This window comes from Carassius gibelio, chromosome B24 (genome assembly GCF_023724105.1).
Source record: "Carassius gibelio isolate Cgi1373 ecotype wild population from Czech Republic chromosome B24, carGib1.2-hapl.c, whole genome shotgun sequence".
Lineage (NCBI taxonomy): Eukaryota > Metazoa > Chordata > Actinopteri > Cypriniformes > Cyprinidae > Carassius > Carassius gibelio.
Window position 1 is genome coordinate 9,834,048 of NC_068419.1, and position 20,628 is coordinate 9,854,675.

A 20,628-nucleotide genomic window follows, 5' to 3' on the forward strand; every position below is an offset into this window, starting at 1 on the left:
CATATCACCTGGGTAGCAGCACTTAGTATGCAACATGGCATAGCACCTGGCTTAATTAAATTACTGACAAGGAGTTTGACTCTTTAATTGTGTCACTATCTTCCTGATTAGAATATGAAGATTGTTGGGGGCCTCTAGGTTAATTCAAGATCATAGCCTAATGAACCTGACAGAGTTTTGCCATCATGAAGCAGACAGGCTGATGAATAGGGCGGAGATCTCTTTTGTTTGGTTGTGTATCCATTTATTTTGAAGCAGCTGGTGGCAAAACTGTTGATTAATGAATCTGATGATTATCCTGAAGATTAATCCAGTAATATTCATTTTTTTATGCATTATATCCTTGCATTTATTTGATTCAAATGACAATAAAACCTTTAATATTGTGAAATATTTTTACAACTTAAAATAACTGTTTTCTTTTTTTATATATATTTTAGAATATAATTTACTCCTGTGATACAAAGCTGAATTTTTTATCATTGTTATGCCAGTATTCAGTGATTCTTAAGAAATCATTCTAATATGCTGATTTGGTGCTCAGTTAATATTGCTTCTCAGTTAGTAATAATAGTTCTCTAATCTATTCTGTCTCTTTAGCTCTATTTAATGAATCTCTGCTGAGCTATATATTCTTTTCTAATTATACTTACCTGATTTACTGTGTCGCAGTTACCACAAAAATATTAGGCAGCAAAACTGTGTTCAGCATTGATAATAGTAAGAAATGTTTCTTCTCTAAAGACTGGAGTAATGGATGCTGAAAATTCAGCTTTGCAACACAGAAATAAATTACATTTTAAAATGTATTTAAATATAAAACAGTTCTTTAAATTTGAATAATATTTCACAATATTACTGTTATAATGTATTTTTGATCAAATAAGTGTGGTCTTGGTGAGCATAAGAAACTTATTTCAAAAACACAAAAAAACTTAATTAATCTAAACATTTGAATGATAGTGTATATAGATTTGTAATTAGTGTTTTTTTTTTTTAGATTAGTACTCCAGTAATTATTCACTACTTTTCAGATAGTTACAAATCATTAACTTTTTGTAATATAACACAAAACTTTAATAGAATATATTGTGCGTATAATAAATGTATATACACCTCACCTTCTGTGTTTCTCTGAAAACTGCAAATACTGTATGTCACATTCATGTATTAAACATAGGAAGGATGGCAGCATTTTTTCAGCACCATTACCCAGCATGACCATCTCTCTCATTCCTTCCCGTGGTGCCACTCTGATGGAGTCTGGTGACTCTCTAAGGAACTCTACCCTGTTAATTGCCTCATTTAAAATCAAATTCCACCCCTCGCTCTTGAGAAGAAATTTGATCATTACCCAAGAGATTTATTCCTATTTCAGAAGGCATCAATGGATCTTCATATCATTTCTTTGGCTTCTAGCTTATCAATAAATCAGGCCATCTGTGGAATGTAGTTGGACTCTTATCTTATTAAAAACTCATTGACTTATGTGTGGTTCAGCAATGATTCATATGGTGATATACAACTCATCCAATTCACTCCTGTATTGCAATTTAAATAGTTTAATTGTTTAATATTTCTGTATTGTTGGATGGAGATGATACGGTTGAGTTTTAGGATGAATTGATGGAAAAAAGTTGTACTTCAGATTTTATCAGCTGTTGGGATATGTTATTAAATAACATTTTAAATACCTTTTGTTAAATAAAAAAAAGAATAGAAAACAGCTGTTGTAAATGCAATAATATTTTACTATTTATTTTGCCATTCATATTTCACTATATCTACTATATATATAACTTTGTTCTGTAAATGTGTCCCCATCATGGTTTATGCGCATTTTTTAGTACCAAATAAGCGATGTATCCACCTCAACGGAGAATATGCATTGTTTTATGCAAATTTTTGAATTTTAATCTTGGTGTGTCTTAAAATTATGTGAATGGAAGTACTGTTACTTTAACTTTATTACTGTAACTTTTGCATTTACAGATATATGCACTATTCACACATTCAGATGCATAACCACACACACAAACAAAAACAAACCTATTGGAGAAGACACAGTGGATTAGAAAAGTGAAATAGTGAATGTCATGGGTTGTGAGGGTGAAATTAGAGTAGAACATTGCATGACTCGTGTAGGTGGAAATCACCTCACTGCCCTGAACTATAAAGTCTCTTGGACTCTGTTTGTGCTGCGTATCTGTCGCTCTACCTCTTCCTCAAAATTCATCGGTGTGAGCAAGAAAACTCTCTGAATTCTTGCGGCAGACTTCATTGAGCTTCAGTTAATGTGTCTGTGCTGGTTATTTACTGCTCTTTTTCCTTTTGAGACTGGTGTAGTTGTAATACAATCAGATGGAGGTATTGATTGAAGTCGGATAAATCAGCTTGGTCAACGAACTCTGAGTCCGACCACAAACTGGCGTGAGATTAAATCAGCTTTATTCACTGTGGCAGCTTTAAGTACTTGTATTAATGGCTTTAAATGCATTATAATGTTACCGGGTGCCTGTTATTTTACTTAATGGCCATTAAAGGAATCACAGGGACAGTTTCACTTTACATCACCTCTCGCTTACACGGCCACGATGATCATGTCTGAGAGTCCATTATTAACATCTGCTAAAAATAATCCTCTGGCAAGTGGAGGTTGTAGGCCGTTGGATGGAGGACATGACAACGCCTGTCCGCTCGCATTAGCCACTGCCCATTGCCTTGCCAGCAGTCGTCTTGGGTGGACCCATCACTCCCCAGTTTTGATGTGTGGAGGACGCTCATTGTGCAATCCTGCTGTCGGGCAGCTGTTACCTGGAGCTGCGTTGTGGCGATACGGATTGTTTGAACAGAATGGGAAGCTGGTTTTGTTTTGAAGACTTTTTGTGTTATCTGTCCCCCTTTGACGCCCATTTATTTGTGAGTGTGTGTCTGTGAGGGAGCTGAAGAATTTGTGTTTCAGTGTGTCTCCTCAATCACTGAAGCAGTGCATGTGTTGCAGTCTGATTGGGTGCGTTTATGTGCAAGCATTTCGATGATTAGGTTTAATCCAGACACGGTGCAATAACTTTTTTTGTCTTTTCGCAGTGAATGTGAAATTACTGCATGACACCATTCTATCACTGTCAATCAGAAGGTGTGTATTGATTAATGTTAGGTTATAGAGAGCAGGAATTTGTAATGTAGTGTGTTGGTTTTATTGTTACAGACAAAACATACTGATGATACAGAAGTCCTCCCCAGCAATCTGTCTCCTCTGTGTCTCTCTGCATCACCATAGCGCCATTTTGGAGAACATCAGCTGAACACAAGCAGCTTACGCTTTTCTGTGTCAGCCACGTACACGAATGCGCTATTTTTATTCAAATCAAAACATAAATACACGTAGAAAATGTATCCTTGTGTCGTGGCTGACACAGAAGAGGAAACAGAGAGACAAATTGTTGAATAAAGTCATTGTTTTTGTTTTCTTTGCGTATAAAAGTTACTCTCGTCGCTTTATATACGGCTGAACCACTGATGGTAGATGGACTATTCTGACGACGTATTTCATACTTTTCTGGACCTTGACACAGTTATTTATTTGGCAGTCTGTGGGACAGTCACAAGCCTCCCGGTTTTCATCCAAAATATCTTAAATTGTGTTCTGAAGAAGAACAAAGCTTTAACAGGTTTGGAACGACATTAACAAGTGATTAATGACACATTTTTCATGTTGGGGTGTAGTATCCCTTTAAGTGCAAAATAGCTGGTTGTCAAAGAGTCTTATTTGAGTCATTTTCAAATTTAATTAGCAAGGAATGTAATACAGAAATTAAGAAAAAAGAATGATGTGAAAAATAAAATAAATAAACATTTAAATAAACATTAAATGATTTCAAAGAGAAATCAACAAAATATTATTAGTTTAAAGCAGCACTAATTACGGAGCCCCGCACAAGAGATGCAAGAAAAAATAAATAAATTGTGTGCACGATTTACTAATTCGTTCCCTCAATTTACTAAAACGAGCACACGATTACTATTGCGTTCCCTCGATTTACTATTACGTTCACTCGATTTGCTAAATCAAGCACATGATTTAGCAAATCAAGGGAACGAATTAGTAAATTGTGCGCACAATTTAAAAATCGAGTGAACGCAATAGTAAATCGACGGAACACTATAGTAATCGTGTGCACGTTTTAGTACATTGAGGGAATGAATTAGTTAATCGTGAACATGATTTAGCCTTATATTTTTTCCTGCGTGTCATGTGTGGGGCTCCGTAACTAACTATGAATCATTGCTGTTAAGGCTTCTTAGGGATGTATAGTAGTTTAGATTAGAGGAATCGACCCACAGCCAAAGAAAAGGTTATAAATGGTTTAACTCAAAACTCAACATGAAAAGAAATTTGCTTGTTGACTTGGTTTTGGTTATTATTTGTATCATCCATACGTAAATCTTGGTGTTTTTCTCATAAGCTGATGTTTGATAGCCTTTGATTGTGCATGTAAGCACTCAGTCTGTGTGATTGTGATGTAAAGTGACTCTGACGCTTGTGAAGATCTAGAACAGTGTTGTCGTGGTGACTGTTCTCTACATATGTGTGTGCGTGTGTGCTACACACAAGTGTGGTTGTATGATCATGCAATGAATTGCGTTGTGCTACTTCTGATCTTTCCTCTCTGTTAAACGCACTGAAATGCACATATACACATAAATAGAAAACTTCTTTCTTCTGCCCCAGTTCTGTCACACTGCCTGTGATGTTTCTGCGCATCGATGGGGGAAAAGAAAATAAACTATTCTGATAGTGTCAACTGGCCCCATTTTATAGCATTTAGTACAGCGCCTATGAAACCTGCATCCACCCTTCCCCACTTTATATGGCACATGACTGGCATTTCATTTGAACTGAGAATCCTTGCTAAGTTTTAATTAATCAAAAAGCACAATGATCTTATCAGCTGATGGTTTTCATTTTGATTATGGGCTGGCGGGCGGGTAGACTGATCCTCAGGAGGAATGGGTCCCTAGCTGCAGGCAGGCTGATGCTTATCGGTCTATTTGCAGAGGCTGGAGAGACCAGCTGCCCTCAAGCGGTGTCGGCCCTCGGGTTAAGGGCTTAAGACACCGGCAGCCTCCCGAATCCATGCTGTGGTTCTTCTTATCTCTATCAAATGCGATCTCACTTAGATAAAAGGCATTTGTTTAGGGCCTTTATTTATCAAAGTCTGCCACGCTCGGCGATGGAGTCTGAGGTGGAAAATATTCTGTAATTCTTCACAAAAACAAAAGAATGGGCATGACAGGTGTGCAGTTGTTTCTATGTGTTACCTCGAGGAACATAAACTAGACTTTTACACCATCTGAGTGTGTCTTGTCTGTTCAAAACTTGCTGAAATGCATACCGAATCTTATGTGTAGTTGACTAGGCCATTGCAATGTGGTTGCTAAATGGTCCAACTGTCTTTTTGATGCCATGAACCCCCAAATATGATGATTCACTTGCAGGACTCCTAAAATATAAAAACAGATTATTTTTTATTCGAATTGTATATGCATAATTATTTTATATATATATCAATATATAAGTATTAAAAAAGTGTATTATATATTATAAATTAACTCACAACATAAATGTTGTCCATTTATATATTAACTTACAATACAAATGTAATTTTATACACACAAACACGCATAATTGAAAGAGTTAAATTTAATATTTAATAAATTAAACATCATTTTTTTAAGTATAAACACCCATTTAAAGTGATATTTGTATTGATAATATAAAAAAAAATCAAGATATAACTATAAAAACTCAGTTAAACCATAAAAAATGTTGAACATGTTGAACATAGTGAACGTACAAATTGTATAGGTATACAATATATATTATATACTATAAATATTATATTTGGATTTATTAGTGTGTATATGTCTGTGTGTATGTGCATATGTGTGTTTGTATGTTCTAATATACTGTATACAGACAGAGTTTATTCTAATAATTGTATCATTTAAAAATGTACAAAATTGTGTTTGTGTGTGTGTGTATACACTTAATGACATTTGCTGCCTGGTTTCCAACCTTTCTGTCAAACTTCCTCAGCATCAGTGAAAATGATCAAATCTAGTCATTCTTCTCAGTGAGAGAAATGTTCTCTCTCTCACTCACACACACACACACACACACACACACAACCAGGCATTCACAATTGTAAACTCCTACTACTTCTCCGAGCCCACTGTTTTAGAGCAATAACACAATAATGGAAACCATTTTCTCTGTAACAGTTTCTGGAAAGACATTTATTTCACTTTAACCTCCGTGTGTTAGAGATGTCCTCAGTAATGGTGCAGGTCTGCCAGACTACAACATACAGTAAAAGTCCTTTTTCACCACCTACTGTACAACAGAAGTGTGAAACTCAGTCTCATACTCTCTTTTTTTTCATAGGGAATTCGGCTGGCGAGATCCTGAATTACCTGAAGTCATTCAGATGCTGCAGCACCAGTTTCCCTCAGTTCAGTCCAACGCAGCGGCATATCTTCAACACCTATGCTTTGGAGACAACAAGATTAAAGCTGAGGTAAATCTAACTTTATATCATTGGTAATGATCATATACCTGCTTACCAAGATACATCTGTAGGCAAAATCCTGGGAGGTCCAAGGTTTTTTTTTTTGTTTTTTTTTGTGGCCATGTAGAAGGTAATTAGTGTTGAAAATGGGATCTTAAATGCTGGGTTTTGGCACAAATGTTTTGTTACCTTGGGGAAACTCCTGTTGTTGAATACCTAAAAGATTTTTATTTATATGTTTCGTTGCATGAAATTAATTCTTGTACATACCATTGACAAATAATTCACCCCTTTATTGAATTTTGATGCCAGGTTTCTACTGGTAGATCTCCCAGTAGTAAGTTTTCACATTTATGAAGAGTGTCCTGAATTGCACCAGTAATTAAGCACCAATCACACAGCCAAACAATACATGGAAAGCTGCATATTGACAGCCATTCTCCACACAGCAGCTCTGTAATTGTATCCCAGAGGCTTAAGAGAGGCTCGGAGGACAAGGAAATCAAATTTGGAGAATAAATCTGCGGGAACAAAACAGCAACAGAGGGAGAGATGAGTTAGCCGACAAACTTTTAAATGATATTTAATGGGGGAAAAAACCCACACAAACAGTGAGAGCCAAATTAGTTTCTCCAGCGATGAGCTCCACTTCAAACCAGCCTTTTTCTCCATCTGAAAAATGTCTTATTTATTAAGAAAAGACACTAAATGAATCCCCCTGCTTTCTTTGATCAGCCCGTTCATCAATTTCACCACACACAGAAATGAACTTGTTTCATGTTGTTCTCATAAAATATTTGGAGCAATGTTCCAGCTTGATTGATTAGATTTGGGCCTATGTTTTCAGATGCTCTGTGGTGTGCTTTTGTTGCTTGGAAATAAACAAAAGAATTGGCATATACTTTTCATTGGTGGTTCTCAACTGTGTTTTTTTTTCTGTCTATGAGCATCTGGTTATAAACTGCATTTAAAAAAGCAACATGTGCCAAACCATCTTCCCAAATTTGCAATTACAGTTGTTTATGAATTGTTGCCAACAAAAGACAACCTTTAAAATCTCCCTGCAGTTTTCCAACTAAATGAATGCATTATATTTGGAATCAAAAAACATTGTTCACGTTGTAATTTTTATTATTTACAATTTTTGTTGTTGTAGTTAAATATTATATGATATATATTATATTTCTTTATTGATTTCATTATATAGTTTAAATGGTGATACATCAACAACATTAATAATAATTATTGTAATTATTATATTAATATAATCTATTAACTAAATGAATGTTGACAATAAATTAAGATGTTTCTCATTGCTTTTAAAATTATGTGAGTATATTTATTTTGCTTTATACATTGTTTATTTATACACATATTTAGCATTTATTCTTCCCTCCAGTTCATGACCCAGTCAGAACAGACTTGCATCCCACTTTCAGTCGTGACCCACCAGTTGAGAACTACTGCTCTGTTTCATCCCACAGTCATCATATCTGAGGTCTCTTAAAAGGTCAAACGTTCATATTTCATGGACTTAACTCATCCAGTACATTATGCAACTCATTGTATTATGCAACAAGCTTGTGTTGGTACAGTGTATTCCACATTTGAAAATCACTATATCCCGAGGTTTTCAGCAATTCAATGATTCTGCAGCCTCATTCTGAATTAGGTGAGGTTTTTTCTCAAGAGTTTGACCCTGATACAGTACCAGTTGCAGCTAATGTCCAAACACAATCATTTTTTCTTTTATTTTTATGTCTGGAGTGGGACTGAACTTCCAGTGTCAGTTTGTCCATCTGAAATGATATGAATTACAAGAGATATTCTTGAAGGTATATATATAGTATATATAAAATGCACATTGTGGTGGTACCAGACTGGTAGTGTATGTGTATTCGTGTGTGTTGTTGTTGCTTGGTAAAGCAGGACAGTTAATTATATGTGACAGTTCTGCCACAGATTGTGCTGAAGCTCTAAACAAGTTATTTTTCCTCAACATACATTTACAGAAATGCTTTAACGTTATGGAGTGGATAGTGAAAAATGACACCAGTCAATATCACATTGGTTTCAGGTACGGTAATGTTTTTTTTTTTTTTCTTTCCGCCCCACACTTTTTAAATAATATACCAGTCAGACTACAACGAGTGATTTATTTGAGGGCGTTTTAGTGTATCGAAACCATACAGCATGACCAGTCATATGACTCTTATGAGATGGCTCTTTTAACCATCTCAAACACACATTCTTTGATTTGCTAAAAAAAATTCTGCCTCAAAGAATCATTCATGAATCTGTTGGACCGGTCACAGTATATGGTTTTGATTCACTTAAAAGAACCGGCTCATCAAACTCATTTGTTTTATAATCATTTGGACTGTTCCCATTGTATGTTTTAATTCACTTAAGAATCATTTATTTGGGAATCAGTTGGACTGGTCACACTGTATGGTTTTAATTCATTAAATATAACTCATTGGTTTGATGATCATTTAGACCTACCAATTGTATGATTTTGATTCACTAAAAAGAACCTAGTCATTTGTTCGTGAATTGGACTGCTCTTGTCATTGTATGTTTTCCGTTGTAGATTCAGTAGCAGTGTTTTTAAAATAATGAGAAATGAGGGTATTTTATTCCATTATCCTGTCCTTAGCCAACTTAATTGGCCATCCGAACATCATTTTCTCAAAATACATCACATTACAGAAGTCAAACGGGTTGTTAAGGCAGTTTCATGTTGACATTTTTAAAGATAGATGTAAATGAACTTTAGCCAGACAGGAACTAGCGCACACACTGAAGCAGACTCGGATGGGAAAGGAGAACAGCTATCAGATGACAGAGCAGTATCTCCCGCAGCAGAGGTGAGGAGAATACTGATTAGCCCAGCATTTCAGCTAGACAGGCCGTGCTCTGATGTTTATAGTCTTCCTGCTGAGCTACCGGCCAAGTGCAAAGGCAGCTCTTTCTCGTCCTCAGCCGGCCACTATTTATAGCAGGTGGCTCCAGCAAAGCTCCCCAGGTCTGTCTCTTGTGCAGCTTTATCAGCCCTTTTGGAGGGAAAATCTAATTCCTCAATATCCATTTGCATGTGCACTCTAGTGTCAAGAGCAAGCAGAGAAACATCCCCAGTTCCTGCTTTTATCTTCTGCTGTTTGTCGCTTCCAAACATCTGTTGCTTCCAAACATGCTGTGATCACGATAATTAATTGTTTCCTCTATATAATGTTTTGTGTACTGGGGGCTGCACTCTCAGAAGTGTGAATCTCACCGCACGAATGAAATGATGGCTTTTGTGCGGTGACGCACATGTCTGTCTGCCTCTCGGGATGAGCCGTGCTTTAGTTTTCCTGTCAGGTGTGCTTTGAATATTTTTGCTGTACATGCAGTACAACCCGAAAACAGGATGAAACAGGATGAGAAGTACCCTCATGGAACGGACTACTAGATCACTTCTCGCCTTCAGAAAAAGCCACACAAAGAAATGGGTTTGTAATCTCCATTGGAGTGAGTGGCGATGTGAAGCCGGAGTGCTGATCTGTAGTGACGCACTGTTCAGAAGCACATCTGCCAGGGTTGCTCCTGCGCTCGTCTACTGCTAATGCAGCCGGGTATTGTGTGTGCCAGTTGGCAGCGGGACAGGAAATTGGAAATTCATAGTGCAATCACTTGTTGAATCTGCAGACAGATACAGGTGTGACTCATTCTTAATCATTTAGCCCTTCTGGTTTTACGCCAAATCATTCAAAACGTTTTTGGCTTGCCATGTGTATTATTGTATAAGGGATCATAAATAGGGTGACCATATGCGCCGTTCATACGGGACACGTCCCAGCCAGGATTTTAATATTTCCTAAAATATCCAGGTTTTGGCTATTTGTACTGTGCAGATTGATTGTTGTGAATCATGAGAGCTATAAAGAGCAGAGCACACGGCTCCTTATGCTGAAAAAGGAAACGTCTTTTTTTTAGACATGGAAAAACGATTTTACAATCGATTCAATGAACACTTATGTCTTAAAAATCGAAAATGATTTTTTCACAAAAGTGACAGCCCTAGTACTTATTGATGATTATTTAATTTAATTTATTCAAAGTGACATTTAATTTGCAAAAAAAATAATAATAATCTGGATTATTTAGATATTTTTTTTATTTTGCTATTCTGTTGACTGTTTACAAAGTCAGCAAAGCTGTGAAGATTTTACTTTCTCTTTTTAGTGTTCTTAAGTTTTATACTGTGATGCTGCTATTGTGTGTTATTGTTATTGAGTTATGTTTTGTAATAAAAAGTTAAACTGGCAAAAACAAACGTTTTTTTTTTCTTTCTCGGGGTCGGGGTGGGGGGAATCATAAAGGAATTATGCTTAGGGCACCAAAATGGCTAGCAGCGGCACTGGAGATACGTGGCGGTAATGCACTTATAAGTCTGTGTTCCGCTGTAAAGCAAGAAGAAGAAGACGCGTCATGCACACCTTCTGAAGTGTGGCCAATGATCCTCTAATGAACTTGGCTGGCTTTAACTGACTTTAGTATGGAACAGCAAAGCTCTGTTGATAAAGATTTACTCACATCTCTCAGTCTGTTTAGCTGTTTGAAGAGTGATTCATTCTCTGGCTCCCTTAAATATTGATTTTTCAAATACACTGTTATGGATTCAGTGCCTCCTATTTGTACATTTATCCTCCAAATGATCTCATGGGCTGACACTAAGCTGGTTTGGTGTGACTTAACAGTAAATTCAGACTTTTTTTCTTTTTTGTTTTCTTTTTTTTCATTTATATGAGGCAATACTGCAGAATGTCAGAAGGGAAAGGTCAATGTTTGTAATGTTCTCACTGGCCAATAATTCTTGATTTAGATCAATTGAAGTTGCATTCAAACAGGAGTTCATGTTCTAAATGTGAATATGAATTAATTTTCAAATTTTCACCTTACTGGTGCCTCGAGTGAAAAAATAAATAAAAGAATTTATCTGAACATTGTTCTTATCATGTTACATTAAAACTGACTTAAAAACGTTTTACCAGGTCACTTTGCCACTCTGTAGATGCCTTTTATGTAGTTTTTTTTGTTTACCCATGTTCTCAATCCAGTTTTTAAGTCTTAAAACATAAAAATGCGGATCACACATCTCTCATCACCCTCTATCGGTCTGTTTCTCTCAGATACGGAGGCAGGGTGGCATTCAGTTGTTGGTGGACCTGTTGGATCACAGAATGGCTGAAGTACACAGAAGCGCCTGTGGTGCCCTGAGGAACCTCGTTTACGGCAAAGCCAATGATGATAATAAAATTGCTCTGAAGAATTGCGGTGGAATTCCTGCGCTGGTCCGTCTGCTGCGTAAGACCTCTGATGTGGAAGTCAGAGAACTGGTCACAGGTAAGAACTTCTGTTGGCTTTGATATGCCTTTTTCAGTTTGAGCTTTATTATAGGAATTTTACAGATCAGTCGTTTATTCTCCTTATACATATATACATGCTGTAGCAAATAATTACCAGTTTCAGACTCTTTTAAAACATGATGAGTAATGGGGATCATTGCATCTAAACCAGTGCAGTCACACTCACACAGTTAAGTTCAAATGGATTTTGATATTAGCAGGAGTGACATTTTATTTTAATTATAAGTACAGAAAGCCCAAACTTGCTTGTCTAGTGATCTGTTTCAAAGTGAAAACTCATCTGACTCATTGCTTGTGGATTTATTAATTATTTTCTTTTATTATTTAGAGAACAATGAACACTAGAGGGATGTTTGAATATTAGATGACTTCATTTATTTAGTACTGTAATATTTCTAGACTGTTAGCATTGGTTTTGTTCTAGCCATTTCATTTGTTCTAGTCATGCAAAGTGCTGAATAACATCTACATGTATATATAGATGTTATTCTTTTATTTTTACTTTAGCTGTGAAATCTGCTGCACCCAATTCAGGATGTGGGCTACAATTTTTCATTCTTTAATTTAGCAATGATATAGAAAATAATATTAAGTTTGCTTAACCTTTTAGGGATGATGTACAGAAATAAATATTTTCAGCAAAATAAATAAATAAAAACATCCCCAAAGGCTTTGCATTCCCAAACATGTTTCTAAATTGTTTCTGTAACGGAATGGATAGACTTTGGAATGAAGCCACGCTGGAAATGCCTGCTATGCACTGAATTCAGATTAACATATAAATTAAAAGCATTGCACACAGGGCACTTAGAGAGACTTTCTGTCACAAATTAATCAGCAAGCTGGAAGCCTCAAGGTCTTTGGCTGCCCAGATGATTCCCAACCTCTCATCCTCTCAGTCTCAAGCAAAGCAGCAGATCTGAGTCATTCTATGCCTGCCTGTTTGACTCTGTTTTTTGACATATGTACAGAAAGTAGATGTATCCATATGGACCCAGTCAGACTTGATGGTCAGGTGTCCTGTCAACCTGCTGCCTCCATCTGCTTCACTTTAAAGGCCAGTGAGGTTTATGCAAGGATTTTTCCAGAATGAGAACACAGAGGATGGAAGGAAATGGAGACTCTTGATAATTCTTTCCATCTTGGAAAATGTTCATAAACTGTTTGAAAACCTGTGCATTAAGAACTCCTATCTTGTCTATGTTCTGTCAGTATCATTGGCACTGCCTTTCAGTGGCTTCAGATCTCTCGGACAGGCAACAGTTTATTAACATTAACGGCATTAATCTTCCTCTGTCACTGTTTCCATGGTGCACCTCAAGGATCTGTTCTTGGTCCACTTTTGTTACTAACCTATTCGCTTACTCTTGGTCAGATCATTCAGTGATAAAAGATAAACAAATAAATTTTTCTGTCCAGCCCAATTCTGTTTATCCTTCCTTTTCCATCACATCCTGCTGCAAGATCTCAAAGTATGGATGGCTGAAAACTTATAAAACTGAAACAGAAATCTTGTTAGCGGGCCCAAAATCCCTTTTCTTTTTCAAACATGACATCTCCATTTATATTGACGAAGTTACAGTTCATTCTTCACTCATTATACAGAATATTGGAATGCTATTTGATTATAAATTATGCTTTGAACCTCATGCCAGCCAGCTTGTAAATTTAGTTTCTCCCCCTTTACAACGTTGTTTGTATACAATCTTTACTAAATCTGGCCCAAAATCTCTGTGCCATTTCCTCACTCTAGACACTCAAGATGTTTCCTTTCATTGTCAGATTTATACTTGTTTTGGTTATTGTATTGAATATGATCATCGTCTGACAGTCAATGTCTGACTGTCTGACAAATTTCAAATTTGCAGCCACGTTGCCTTCAGAATTTAGTCCGATTTTGATTAAGCATCTATCTAAAAACTTTTAGCACAGTATTGCAGTTTGTGTTGTGTGGGTGGTGATAAATGTTTTATGAGAGAAGGATCGTGAAGCTTTAAAACCTTGGCTCATCTTTTATGTATTCTCGAACACGATAAGCTGAACACCACATTTTGACATGTAGTTTTCCTAAAAGAAGTGCTTAGAGGCACTACAGAGTCCATGTGAAAGAAAAAAAGACCAATGTTTGGCTTTGTATGGTCTATTATGAATCTCATGACTATGGAGAACAGATGGAATATTGGTCTGCTGGAACAGGAAGTTTGCAAATAACCCAGACAACAGAACATCCACTGAGAAACTGTCTGAATCCTTTGGTAGTGATATGTGTTTGAATCAGGGCTCAAAATTAACTTTTTTACTTGCTAGCATCAAAAAGTTAGGAGCACCAGCAAAAATGGAGGTGCACTCACCAAAAATTTATAAGCATCACAACTACAAATGATATATTAATAGATTTGTATCCTTACATTCTTAACTTTAATGCATATTTTACATTGGTTGATATTAGCTGTCAATCACTCAGTCACTGCTTTCCATTAACTACCGCAAGACAAAAAAGGGCTAAAGAAGAGAGAAAATGAAAAGAACACTGATAGATTTATTTTATAAAGAACCTAAAGTTAAGCTCTTCTTGGGTGAGGGTTAGGATGGTGTATGCGGTGTTAAATATTACATTCAGCTCTGCCAATTCCATGCAACGGCTGGCAGCTAGGAGTCTGCGATATTGACAAAAAAGTATATCTGTTACGAGGAGTCAGAGACGCTCTGATCCATTTGCAGAATTTAGTACAGAAAGGTCAAACAGGCAGTAATCAACCAACAGCGTCAAGTGTGTGAAGGGATATCCAGAATCAATAACAGTACCAGGCAGAGGTCAGGGCAGGCGGCAGAGAATTAAAGGCAGTATAAACAATCCAAAATCAGACACGGAAAGAACAAACACTAGGAAAACACTCTGAAATGCTAGACAAGAATTCGCAATCATTGAGAGTCCAAACACAGTTTATATAGGGGAGTGGTAATGGGGAACACCTGGTGGTGATTAGCCCTAAGCACGGGATTATGGGAAATGGAGTTGGGAATGGAAATGGACACCAAATGTGAGTGGCGTGCCCTCTAATGGAATTCATGGGCGCTCCAGCTGATGATAGTGACAATATCTCTATTTTCTGGGATTTAATCGATAACAAGTGTTACTGTGCTGATATCTTGAGGACTACAGTGGACAGCTGACTCCTAAATTTTATTTATTCATATTCTGTGTGGTGGTCAGTTCACAGCAGTGATAGAAATGAATCTTTTCCAATAAGTTGACCTTTTATGGTAATTTTTACCTTAAAGCCATTTTTTCTAAAAGTGTGCATTATCAGTCAAATTGAGTCAAATTCTTATACTTAATTAATCAATTATAATAAGGTGTTTGGGCTGTTATCAAGCAAATTAAAGTATCAATCAACAAAAATTAATCTTTGCAATGCAGAGGAAACACAGAAGCTGCATCTGAAATTACATTTACACACTGATTAATGCAGGACATTAATGCATTTAACCTGCAATTCGCATGCATAAATAATATTTTAATATTGTAAACATAAAACGCAGAATACTTATATTTGAAATATTTAAAACTTTAAATGTGAAATTAAAACAACCAGAGGGTGACAGCAAGTCACTGTTAATAAGTGAGTCATTGCGATTAACCCAAAACATTTAACAAATTATTCATTTAGGAACTAAATGCCCTCATGTAGCTCAGAGACGCAAAACAGCGCTGTGAATGTTTGAAATTATTTTTGTTGGCGAAATAGAGCAAAAACATGCAGTATAGTGTCTAAAATGTAAGTCTCTTAATATTAACTTCTTGTTTATTGAACAGTTGTATAAAATCAATATCACACTTGTAATCATGCTGATTTTTGGAGGGAAAAAAACAGCACTCTTCTTGTGATACTGATTAACTATATGAAATTATATAAAGTCCCCATATCTTTAATTTTGTGATGCATTTTAATCATGCAGTGAAATAATGCACTCTAAATTTAACACACTAATTTTACCTAATAGACTATGTATCACATGACAATAATTATATGCATTTTCACAAATGCTCCCAAATATATTTAGAGGTTGCACAGATTAAATTTCTGTAGCATATGCGAACAAAATGCCTTGCCTAAACATTGTGATCGTATGCTGAAATTAGGGAGGATTCTTGCTTAGTTAGCCTAAATTACACTCAGTGTCTGCTTTCTGTCTCTTGCTGTATTGCTCTAGCATATGGCCCTGTCCCAAATTCATCACCACTTGAAGAATTTGAGTCTCATGGCCTTTTTTATATTTTTAAAACATATTTCATCCATCTACACTACCTTTAAAAGTTTTTTTTATGTTAATGAAAGAAGTCTCTTATGCTCACCAAGGCTGCATTTATTTCATCCCCCCAAAAATAAATTAATGGAGTAATTACTTCAGTCTTCATTGTCACACGATCCTTCAGAAATTGATTTGCTGTTCAAGAAATATTTGTTATTCTTATCAGTGTTGAAAATATGTTCTGCTTAATATTTTTTATGGAAACCATGATACATTTATTATTGCTGAACAAAAATATTAGTTCCTTAATATGAAATGGGATTCATTGATATTCAAATTCTACATGATATTTATTTATTTGACTTTTCTTAGACTATAACCAAAATGACACATTACATTTTACAAATATAAATATAAATTGTTATATTTCAGAGAATATAGGCATCACAGTGCTATAGAGAAAAGAATAATGTTTGTATGAGAAAAGTAAGTGCTCATAATAATAGAGAAATGACCTCTGAGATGCTTGTTAGACCGTTATTATTGAAAAACGTAGTAGTCCTTTGTTAGAGACTAACAAATTCCCTTGAATGATTGGTTCGTGATCTAACTTAAAGGGTTAAATCATTGCCGTAGTCTATAGATATTGCTTTAAGTTGCTGATAAATTATCTTAAAATAGGCAGAAACCACTAAACATGTAATTTGCTGAAACAATAAATTGAAAAATTGCCAGTGTTCATCAATCAATCATCAATCATCAATACTTCAAACCCCAAATCCTAAGCTCCACTTAATTAAAACATTGTAAATAAATGAATTGCCATAACTATTTATATCTGTTTCTACACAGTCCTGCAGTCAAGTGAAGCTGTCTGTGGGATTTTTGCTCATGCATTGAGAGACCCTGGTGAAATGAAGCAGTCTAAATCTAGGCCTGTGTTCTGCTGGCATGAGATTTGATCTTGGTCAATGTCACCACTGACGACAATTATGTCCTTGTAGTGCTCTAGCATTGAGCCTTCCTCTCTTTCTCTCTCGTTCTCTCTCTCTTGCTCCCTCATGAGAAGCGGTCTCTGATTAGATACTCTCTCAGTTCAGCAATCAAGGTTGTTCTTCCCTTTTCAGAATGCATGCTTTTTTCACAGACTTTAGAAAGTGAAGGTCAAGAAGAAAATGAGCCATGAAAGATTGCTAGAAGTAGAGAGACAGTAATAGGAAGCTCACACCTTCATAAACATGTAAACATGTTGATCCACCTGATTTGTGATTGTAAGAGTGTGCAGCCATTTGTAATTTGAATGTGTGAGGTCTTCGATATCATCAGTTATTTTTAGCTATTCAAAACAGCCTGTTACGCTGCTTGTTATTGCAAACTAGTATTACATATCATCACAACTTTTCAAAGGTTTAGGTCAGTGAGGTTTAGCCAAAGATTTATATATACAATATATATATATATATATATATATATATATATATATATATATATATATATATATACAAAATACCAAATCAGAATATTAGAATTAGAGATTTCTAAAGGATCATGTGACACTGAAAACTGGAAGTTTTGAGAAAGTATTAAGTACACATTACAAATAGTACCTTTAGAAAGAAATATTGAATTTGATTCAATATAAAATATATTACACATAATCTTTTAGGCAACAATGGCCTAATATAAACTATGGAACATAAAATAAGTTAATTTGAGAAACGTCTCAGGTTTATTTTAGTTTTTTTCCTCCATTCATTCAATGGACGTCATTGGTAAAATGTGTTACCAACAAAATACCTTCTTTTATGTTCTACAAAAGAAAATAAGTCACTCAGATTTGAGGAAATAATGACAGAGCTTAATTAAAATATTTGGGTGAACTATCCCTTTAAAAATAAAATTATTTTTTAAATGAAATAATACTCTTAATAAGAAACTAAAACTGCAAGCAGGAGGCGGTATGTCTTTTAGTCATTCGTCAATTTATTCAGGAATTAAGTAAATGGGGCTTTGAATCATTGGTTCAAAAAAAAAAAAAATGCGAATTCATTCAGAAACGAAACTGCTGTGTTCCTCGGAGACGCACAACAATTCTGCAGTGACTTTATAGGTAATATTTTTGTTGGCAAAATTGTGCATAAACAGACAATGCTGTGTTTAAAATGCAACACAATATTATTTTCTTATTTACTGAACTGTTGAATAATCACATTTGCACTTGTGCTATTCGAAACAAAAACATCACTCGTGTGATAATTGCTCTCACTGATTGTGTGATATCCCTTGTGATTGGGTGTTGCATCATTGTCAACAGTCAACTATATGAAATGTAAGATGACGCATTAAATATAATAATTAAAAAACTTTGAAATAATTAACTTAATGTGTTAATTATATTTATTTATTTATTTATTTATTTATTTATTTATTTATTTTTTATTACTGTTACTGCAAACCAAAATATTTTTAAGGATGGCCTTAATAAGGTCACTTCCTGTGTCCACATAAAACTAAAGGCTTAAAAAACATACAAAATGGTGTTTTATGAAATTCAAAAATTGGCAGTTGTTTTCTGTAAGGGGTAGGTTTAGGTGTAGGGTTGGTGTAGGGCGATACATTATAAAAACCATTACGCCTATAGAGAGTTCCCGTAAACCACAAATGCAAGTGTGTGTGTGTGTGTGTGAGTGAGTGTTTGAAAGAAAGATGCTGGCAAGGTCAACATCATCAACTATTCAACTGCCACCTCTTCATACTGACTCATGAAATGCGTAGTTTCCTAAAGAAGGGAGGGAGGGAGACAGAGAGAATGGGGCATAGAAGGAGAGGAAAAGTGAAGGAAAATAGAAGTTTGGTCTGACTCATTTTGTGTCCTTTGTAAAGATGATAGACAGTGGGAAGGGGTGACTGGATTTGTGTTGAAGGTTGGCTTCATTCTAACAGGGTGCATACGTGTTCTGCGATTCGTCATCATCGCTGTTTTTAGAATTTGTCTTCCATTCTGACATCTGCTAATTTTTTTTGTAGCACTGAGTGACACAAAGTGGCTTTTAGCAGGAAACTCTTCACATTACAGGCAATATCAGAACCCCTGCAAGGCCGTTCGTTCAGTACAGCAGGTGGTGAGATTAAGCAAAGCTTCTGTGTACAGTATGTACTTGTGAGGCTGTCTAAATCTCTCCTGAGTTCAATCATTATCTCTCTCACCGCTTTTAAAGCTGTAATATTATTCACAAAATATTGGCACTAAATTCATACATAAACATATAGTTAAACCTTTTATTTGTATTTTTTGCATTGAATTCCAAGCAATAAGCTTACATTTTTTATTATTATTTATTTCATTATTTATATTTTATATTTATTTGTTATTATTTATGTTATTATTATTATTATTTATTTGAATGTTTATACTCAGATCAGGATGTTTACTATAACTTTTTTCCCTGTAATTTAGTGGGGGTTTTTACCTTTTTGTGATGGGGTTTAATTACATTTTTATAATTTTTATTATCAGATTGGTTTCTTTTTAATCTTATATATATATATATATATATATATATATATATATATATATATATATATATATATATATATATATATATATATTTATATATATTTATATATATATATATATATATACAGTAGTTAATGTTTGAAGTAGATCAAAACCGTTAAATCAAAGTTATCCTACAAACCTAAAACCAAATATATATATATATATATATATATATATATATATATATATATATATATATATATATATATATATATATATACACACACTTTTATATGCTTCTATAGATAAATATTTTAACTTAAAGTATATTATTTTAATGACTTATCAATGGTTGTGATTTTTTTTATATATTATTATTACTGTAGGGAACATATATTGAAAAATTATTTCCAGACCAAAGGTCAGGGTAAAAAGTGGGCAATCACTATGAAAGCTTTGTTAAATCTCTTAAAATTCTCCATTTAAACACTGCTAGTATTTTTTGTCACTTTGTCTAAAAGCATCTGAGAAATAAATATAATGTACATTTTCAGAATTTGAGCAAGTCATTGACCTTTCCCTGGAATGTTTGTTTCTGAAATATTTCAACAAATTTATTAATGCTTCCAGCTGCATTGAGAGTTGTAGTTATGCATCAGCCAAAATAATGTAAAGTGACGTTAATAAAACAGGAGCATGCTAAAAGCAGGCATATATTCAAGCTACTACACTGTTGTCTGATTAAAACATAATGGTTTTGTTTGGCTATAATTATATTTTTATATTAGTACGAAATGTGTCCTTCAAAAATCCACTTCTCTCCTTATAGCTGCTAGATATTAGAATGTTCTGGAGGTTTAGGATAAATTAAAGATGTCCTCTATGATATACC

General features: G+C 34.9%; 1 protein-coding gene across 2 annotated transcripts in view; it reads left to right on the forward strand.

Annotated features, from left to right (window-relative positions):
* The window catches only part of LOC128013669 (catenin delta-2-like), a 275,599-nt gene that overhangs the window by 193,439 nt on the left and 61,532 nt on the right, over positions 1 to 20,628 (forward strand). For both annotated transcript variants that reach the window (XM_052596797.1, XM_052596796.1), the window contains exons 10-11: positions 6,449 to 6,581; positions 11,747 to 11,960. In XM_052596797.1, coding sequence (XP_052452757.1) covers positions 6,449 to 6,581; positions 11,747 to 11,960 — 347 coding nt within the window. The remainder of the gene's footprint in view (positions 1 to 6,448; positions 6,582 to 11,746; positions 11,961 to 20,628) is intronic.